This window comes from Nothoprocta perdicaria, unplaced genomic scaffold (assembly GCF_003342845.1).
Source record: "Nothoprocta perdicaria isolate Ctin4 unplaced genomic scaffold, notPer1 scaffold_20, whole genome shotgun sequence".
NCBI classification, from domain to species: Eukaryota; Metazoa; Chordata; class Aves; order Tinamiformes; family Tinamidae; genus Nothoprocta; species Nothoprocta perdicaria.
In genome coordinates, this window is record NW_020455205.1 from 4,797,479 (window position 1) to 4,805,295 (window position 7,817).

Sequence of the window (7,817 nt, forward strand, 5' to 3'; positions counted from 1 at the left end):
AGACACTCTGGTAAAATCTGATTGCTTTACTCTTGGTGATTTCTTTCACAGGTTAAAAAAAAAAGAAAAAAAAAAAGGTATAAAATGGGCATATGAAGGCTGAACCTGGTGTTTGTTTTGTGTGTTTTCTTTTGTTTTCAGAAGAGTACATACAAAAGCTACTTTGAATAAAGTAGTATCATAATCATGCATTCCAAAAGATAATTTTTGCTAGCTTTCCAAATGTGTTAAACATTCACACATATTACACATTCTAGATGTATTACACATACACAAATGCTTTGGCTGTCCTTAACATTTGTATTTATGAAAGAGTCAGGGAAATCTGACATTGCCTGAACTGAGTGCAAGTAATGCACACATGGCTTCCGTACATTAAATCATGCTATACATAATTCATAAAATCATACTAGCAAAGCTACTTGACATAAAGCAGGAGGAAGAAAAATGAATGTACTACAATTTAAAGATTAAGCCTGAATTATGTTTGGTTATTTAGAGGATATTTTGATGTAGCATAACTGGCTTTTGTATTTCAGTAACTGTACAACGGGAGGAATGCCATCTTCTCTAGCAGATGGTAGGTCCTGTTCACCACTTACAGAAATACACTCACACTGTAGCTGCTCTGCTTTTGGTAGTTATACAGCACCACACACACATTCTGTTACTTTTGAAAGATAAAGATACACATATCTAGTTTATGTGCTTCTGAAGTTTTGCATAATCTATTTTGCCATTATGAAAACTATGATGCAGCAAAAAGTGGTTTACTTGGTTTATCTACATATGTGTTTCAGGTTGAGCATTTATTTTTCTATATAACAGTAAATTGAAAACTTTAGAATCAAGTTGACCAGTGTAATAATTGAAACAAACAAACAAGAAATATTTTAAAGTATTCCTCCTTCCTGCCTCACCCCCTTTAAATAAAGCAGTTTGCCTTCAGGCTAGAAATCTATGCGCCAAATTTCAGCTTGATTTTTTAAAGCAAAGGAATATTTAATCCTTTCCAAGGATTTTGTCCTTAACTGCAGTTGCATCATAGCAGAATTCCACTAATGTCGTTGCATAAAGCCTCGCTTGCCCCTCCTGAGCGCACTAAATATAAATGTGCCTGAGCAGCAGAAGCATTTCTGCCTAATAACTGAATCAGCTAAATACTGTTTGCACTGAAAGTGTTTATCCGGACATTGCTTTCTCGAGTAAAGCTGTCAAACCTGATAAGTAGGTGGAATCATAGTTAAATTTCTTATTATTTAGGGATGCTGTCTGGTTATTTTGCCGCCTTCCTGAGAAGTTAATGATTCCACTTGTTAAACTGTCCAAGTGTATATGCCTGTGTGTGGAAAACAGGAATCTTCTTCCTAACATTGTCACTTCAGTGAAATATTTCCACAGAGTCCTGCTTTTCTTGAGCTGCTACCCAATTCTCATTTACAGGAACCTTGGAACACTAAGTTCATTCTTCTAAACTCTTGCAACATGGGCTCTTTGACTCTTGGAATGTATTTTTCTCAGTATAACAGATTGCATTGCAGTTAGCTGAGTGCTATAGAGAAGGCTAATTGCTTATAAAGATATCCTGAGCTCCAGAAAAAGAATGAAGTTTCACAAGAGACTGATTTTTGTTTCTGCATTGTAGCATGTCTACGGTTACTGTGTATCAAAGGTGAGCTGCACAAAAGTGCCAGTCCAGCTGCCCTGCTGCTTTATTTGGGGGCTGTATCTGAAGCTTGTAGAATATTTTCTGCAAGACTGAAACAGCCGGATATTAGGCTGGCTTGGAAGTGGGGTGGGGGAGGAGAGTGTGTGTGCTTTGTTCTTTCTATTTTTGCAGCCTGTCAGTTGGTGAATAGAAAACGTTCAGAGAGATTTCAGTGCCTGTGAGGATGTGCAAAGCTGGCCTGGCCAAGGTCTTGCTGGCCACTATTCTTGGATGGGCATAGGGCCAAAAAAAAAAAAAAAAAAAAAAAAAAAAGTGAGCAATCTGTTTAAACAATTTGTCTCTTTCTAAATGCATTTTCAATCTGCCTTTTCTCTCAAGCCTTTCACGACTTGTAGGTGCAAGCATTTATATAATCATCTGTAAGAAAGCACAGAATAAATCCATACACCATTCTGTTGCAGGAAAAAAATGGAGAGGGTGCTCCAAGTATAGGAAGCCTAAACATATTGACCAAAGGGATAATGTTTTGTGTGCAGTTTACTTCCCCTTTGTGTACCTGGAGAACTCAACACTACAAACAGATTGTAATCGTGGCAAGACTTTCCCTGCCAGTTGCTTGTAAAACATCTGTGTAGTTTATGAATGTCTCATTTCAAAGTTTAATACAAAACTTTACTAAATCTATTCCATGGTGATAATGAGGATTATAAACTCAGGCAGGAGCATCTGCTTCTGTTTTTGCCTAGATGGAGATTATCTCCTTAATCGTGCAGTGTCCAGGTGTGCATTTTCAGATTTGTTGACTCAGGAAAGCTGGTGATAGCATTAAAGGCCGATTACGCTGCAGCTACATTTAGGCTGTTGTGCCTCTGAGTTGCAAGAACTCTTGGTAGTTCCGCTCAGCGAAAAGAATGGCAAGAAGAAATGTCCTCATTACAGGTTGTTCCTCAGGAATTGGTCTGGCCTTAGCTGTAAAAATGGCAAGAGATGAACAGAAAAGATTTAAAGGTAAAGATTTTTCTGTTACTTGTTTTTATAAAAGGATGTTTGAGGTAATAACTTTTTTTTTTCCCCTGTGATTGAACAGAAGTGATTGATTTTGATCTTGTGATACCTTTCTTATTAGTTGTCCCTTTTCCCAAGAAAATAAAGTGCAACGAAGATGACAGTGCTTTCTGTAAGCATATGTTACTTCTGTAACTGTATTGAAGCTGAACACCTAGTTGAATTGATTACAAAAAAAAAGGACATATATAAAAAACAAATAATTGTAAATGTCTGAAGTATGGTGCGTGGATATACATTAAGGACTCCAGCTAGCTTTGCTTGATACTACTAAAACTTTCATTGAACAAAATGTATGTGCCAGTTTCTGGGCAAAAAGATGGATTTAAGTTCATAAACCTGCATTTTTTTATTTAAAGAACATTTCATTATTCCAATGCTGCAGGGTAAACAAAAGGGTTGGAAATTATTTGTCTGCCCCAAAATGGGATATTTGTTATGACTGAAAATGGAGAACAAGGCAAATACAGCATATGTGGACATTCAGTGCCATACAGTTATTCTCACTGTCTTTTACAGCTAGGAGACTGGATGCAGCTTCATAATTGTTAGGGTAATGAGGTCAGAATAATGATAAAGGTAACGTCTATTTTGATAAGTACCTTACAAAAGCACTTTAGCATCTAGAGGAAGCAGATGTCTTACAATTTTTCATAGAATCGCAGTTGATCTGCTAAACATTTTGGCTGTGATTAAAAAAAAATGCATACAGTACCTGAAAGATATATTTACATATCAAAAAAATCACTCAGCAACCTTTCTACTTCAAGTTTTTATTTGATTTATGTTGCTGGTGTTTAAGGTGTAGTTGTGAAAGCAACATATGCCAATGCTCCGTAGAAAAGAGATCTTTTCTGTGGCCGTGTTTCTGATGGCCGGTGCTGCTGGCGTGTTGCAGTGTTTGCCACCATGCGGAACCTGGCCAAGAGAGCGCCGCTCGAGGAGGCTGCAGGTGCCAGGCTGGGCAAAACCCTGGAGATCAAACAGCTGGATGTCTGTGATGAAGAGTCCATTCGAACTTGTGTGAACAGTATCCCTGACAGGAGGATTGATGTTTTAGGCAAGTATTGGATATGTATGTTATGAACTGACATCACTTTTCTGTTTGATATTCTTCTGTATGCTTGGGGGAAGTTTCATTAGTGCAATTTTTAAATGATCAAAGTAATGATATTTACATAGTGCATTCTATTCAGGATCCTTAAAGCTTATGCAGACATATGTGGATTAACCTGACTAGGCTTTTATGAGGTAAGGTTTTTTTCCCAGTTTTAACGAGGAGAAAGGTGGTTGCAGAAAAGAAGCTTTTTGTGGTAAGATGATAGTTTTTACTAATTGTAAATCCCCATCTTCACACACAAAACTGTTTCTGCTGTTTAGATGAAGCACAGCTGTATTTACTAACAAAGCAATAGACCCCTATAGCAAGAAAGTTATACTACTTGGGAGATAACTACTAAAAGAAACAATGCAAATGAAAATATTCTGGGTTTGTATTGACAATTATAGTTTTATTTTATATATTTAATAAGTGTTTTCATACTATTTTGGTAAAAATAAATGTTAATATCTTAGTAAGATCAAAGTTGCTTACACCATCTGAAGACTTTTGTGCGTTCCTATGAGAATTGATTGTAGCTTCTTAGTACTGAACAGTAAACTAATATAGATCACTCTTTGCTCATTTGCCAATAATACTTTTGTTATTTAAACAGAAAGGACTAATCAGATATAAGATAAAAAGATAGCAAATTTTAATTTTAACTTATGTATTAACATTGAATTTAAAAGAAAAATGAAAATGATGGGTATATTCACAAAGTTTTCCTAGCAGTATAAGCACTCTGTCTTCATTATTTATTTTGCACTCTGATTTTGTTCTCAAATGCTATCCATTAAAAATCACAAGTTAATGTTTATGGAGGTTTTTGCTCACTGTCATGCCTTCCATTTTGTGCAGTTAGCAATGCAGGAATGGGACTCATTGGACCTATTGAATGTCAGAGCATAGAAGAAATGAAAACCGTAATGGATACCAACTTCTTCGGACTGGTTCGGCTCCTGAAGGAGATTTTACCTGACATGAAGAAGAGAAAGAGTGGCCATATAGTTATAATAAGCAGTGTTATGGGAATACAAGGTAAAGATGTTTTGTTTCTTTGTTTAAAACTAAGAGTTCAGTATTCAAAATCTAAAATTTGGTTCTTTTCACCTGAAAAAAAAATCATAGCATATCCAACTGTTGCACTTTGTAAGTCTCAGCTTCCAACAATGAGAAGTATAGCACTTAGATCTCCTTTGTGTGCATATATATATATACACACATATATATATATGTATCCACACACACATTTTTTAGGTATTTTATATCTATATATTATCTTAGTAGCATTTTACTAGGAAACTACTCTCAAGACATTTTAACATCAAAACTTGCAGAGTGGATAGTCTTTTTTAATGGGGGTAAGGCTATCAGTTTTTACCCCAAACACAACTGTTAAGAGATTCTCTACAAAATAAGATTTAATAATAGTATTATTTTTTCTTGATGGAAATGATTATGGAGAAAATGCAAGCACATTTATTACACTCTGCACAAAGATAATGTGATGAAATCTGATCATGTCCTAAATGGCTGTATCACATGTAAAAAAGAAATCTCCTAAAACTTTATAGTGTGTAATTTCAGGAACAAGTAGCTGTGCTCTGACTTCTCTTTGGTTTTGACTGTACTAATTCGGGGAAAATGCAAGATTCTTAAACCTAACATATTAGTAAGATAACTAAAATATTGATACTATATTGGTATAAAATGGTATAAAATGTTGCATACAATCACATTCTCAGGATGTTTTGTTTGTACCATCAGGTATCCTATTTAATGATGTTTATGCTGCATCTAAGTTTGCTGTGGAAGGGTTCTGCGAAAGTTTAGCTATACAGGCACTCAAATTTAAGCTGCAGTAAGTATTGAATCACAGATATAAACTATATTTAAAATTATTTTAAAATATATTATATATAAATATATATATATTTAAAATATATTATATATAAATATATATAATATATATATTAAAAATATTTTAAAATATATTCAGAATAAACATTTAAAACTACCTACTACCTAAAACTACCTACTACTACTAAGAGAAACAATTTGAGGAACCCATATAAACTACATCACAAAAGGCACAGAAATATTTACATCATTCACACAAAACAAATTGTTAAAGTTTAGATGCTAGTTACCATTAGCATTAGATGCTAATCAGCATTACAGAATTTACCATTGCATACCACTTGCTAACATGTACTCAAAACTATATGAGAATATCAGAAGGATCGATAAGTGTGTCTCTGAACAGGTTAAGTCTGATCGAACCAGGCCCAGTGGTCACAGAGTTTGAAAGAAAAGTTTTTGAAGATGGAATGAAAATGGATCTTTCAGCTGCAGACAAGGAAACGGCTGAGATGTTTACTAACATTTACCTTAAAAATTACAAACAAATTTTCCAGAGCCTGGGACAAAGTGCTGAGGATGTTGCAGAGGTAACTCACCAACAAATTCATTTATGTATTTATTTTAAATGGCATTCAGGAATACTGGAGCATTTGAGAGACAATTGTGAATTGTAGTTTAAATGGCATTGAGGGCACAGATGTCCTTGGGCATTACCTGGTGAAGGTGGGACATTCCGCAGTGTCACCAGGTACAACGTGGGCTTCCTACCGTTATTTGAGGTACCTCACTAGAGCTGTCCCTCCATCACTGTGAAGTTTGCTCAGTACCCTAGACCAACAAGGGCCAAAAGGGAGAGGTTTTCTGGTGTTCAGGATTTTCTGCAGAAAGCCCTGAACAGTTCAGGCAGGTTGAGGGGGAGATGACATTGACTATTGTGGGCACACGGGTATAAATTTGAAGGAGTATTCAGGATGCCTGTGAAAGGTGCCATCACCATGGTACAGAATAACAGAAATAGGACTTGGAAGTAATAAAAAGTACTTTGGGCTTAAAAATGTTTTAAAATACTAATTAAATTCTAATAAAATTTCATATGAAGTTTTGCACAACTCCAAAATGTATTCTTCCATGCCTCCTCTGTGTAACTGAAAACCATTTTTACATCATTATTTTGATAAAGTTCTTTAAAATTTTAATTTCTCCTTCTTGGCAGCATACAGTAAAGATAATTCTTGCAGAAAATCCGCCTTTTCGCCATCAGACCAACACCTTGTATACTCCGATGACGACTCTGAAGTACGCAGATCCCAACGGAGATCTACCCATTGATATATTCTACAAAATGGTTTTTCATCATGACAAAGTCTTCAGTGCAAGTCTTAACTTTATCAAACTGCTACGGTGGAGAAGTAGAAAGAGCTTTGACCTGGGAAAACCTTCCCAATAAATGCCACTTCAAACAGTATGCGGTTACTAAAATATCAGTGGTTTAAAAGGCATTCAGGATGTTGTTTAAGCTTAGCTAAGATATTCAGTTCAAGTAATTTATTTTAAACTTTACATTTTCCAGAGCCTTGAAAGTGAAATCCTCTAACTTCAGGGTCAGTTAGGTTAGCTCTCGCCCATGGAAGATCAAATGTATTTTCATGGGATAGTGAACATTAACCAAAGCTGCTGTATTTAATATGAATCTGATCTTCTTCACCTACTAGCATGTAACATAGCCTGATTTGTGTACTGTATGTAAATTATAGATTTCAAAACAAAACTATTTCATCACCTTGCTTAGCAGCAGCGTATTCCCTTGATCACAGTAGCACCATGCTTTGCTACATGGAAAAAAAAACCTCCTCCCTCCTTTAAAAAGTTGGAGCTAGAATATCTTAATATGATGCTGTATTATGAATGTTGCTTTAGCGGCACTGGGGCATTGCTGCCTCACTTGAGGACAGCAGCGGTTTTGCTGAAGGTTCTCTAAATAAAATCCCTCCTTCCTACGCTGCGTTTCTCGCCAAAACACCACCGCCAAGCAGCGGCGCGACGGCGCTCCCGCCGGGGCCGCTCCTGCGCCAGGAGCCCGGAGCGGGCTCTGACCTGCCGGGAGCCCCGCGCGGGCCG

The 7,817-nt window shown here is 36.2% G+C and overlaps 1 protein-coding gene across 1 annotated transcript; it reads left to right on the forward strand.

Annotated features, from left to right (window-relative positions):
- Positions 1 to 2,162: 2,162 nt before the first annotated feature.
- On the forward strand, positions 2,163 to 7,146 carry LOC112946244 (retinol dehydrogenase 8-like). Its single transcript, XM_026038040.1, has 6 exons — positions 2,163 to 2,677; positions 3,633 to 3,794; positions 4,695 to 4,874; positions 5,604 to 5,697; positions 6,103 to 6,286; positions 6,913 to 7,146. The coding sequence occupies exons 1-6, from the start codon at positions 2,581 to 2,583 to the stop codon at positions 7,144 to 7,146; spliced, it is 951 nt and encodes a 316-aa protein (XP_025893825.1). The 5' UTR covers positions 2,163 to 2,580.
- The last annotated feature ends 671 nt before the right edge of the window (positions 7,147 to 7,817 follow it).

Coding starts and splice junctions, on each gene's coding strand:
- LOC112946244 (XM_026038040.1), top strand. CDS start 2,581: ATGGCAAGAAGAAATGTCCTCATTACAGGTTGTTCCTCAGGAATTGGT. Junction 5,698..6,102: donor GCACTCAAATTTAAGCTGCA/GTAAGTATTGAA, acceptor GTCTCTGAACAG/GTTAAGTCTGATCGAACCAG. Junction 6,287..6,912: donor GTGCTGAGGATGTTGCAGAG/GTAACTCACCAA, acceptor CCTTCTTGGCAG/CATACAGTAAAGATAATTCT.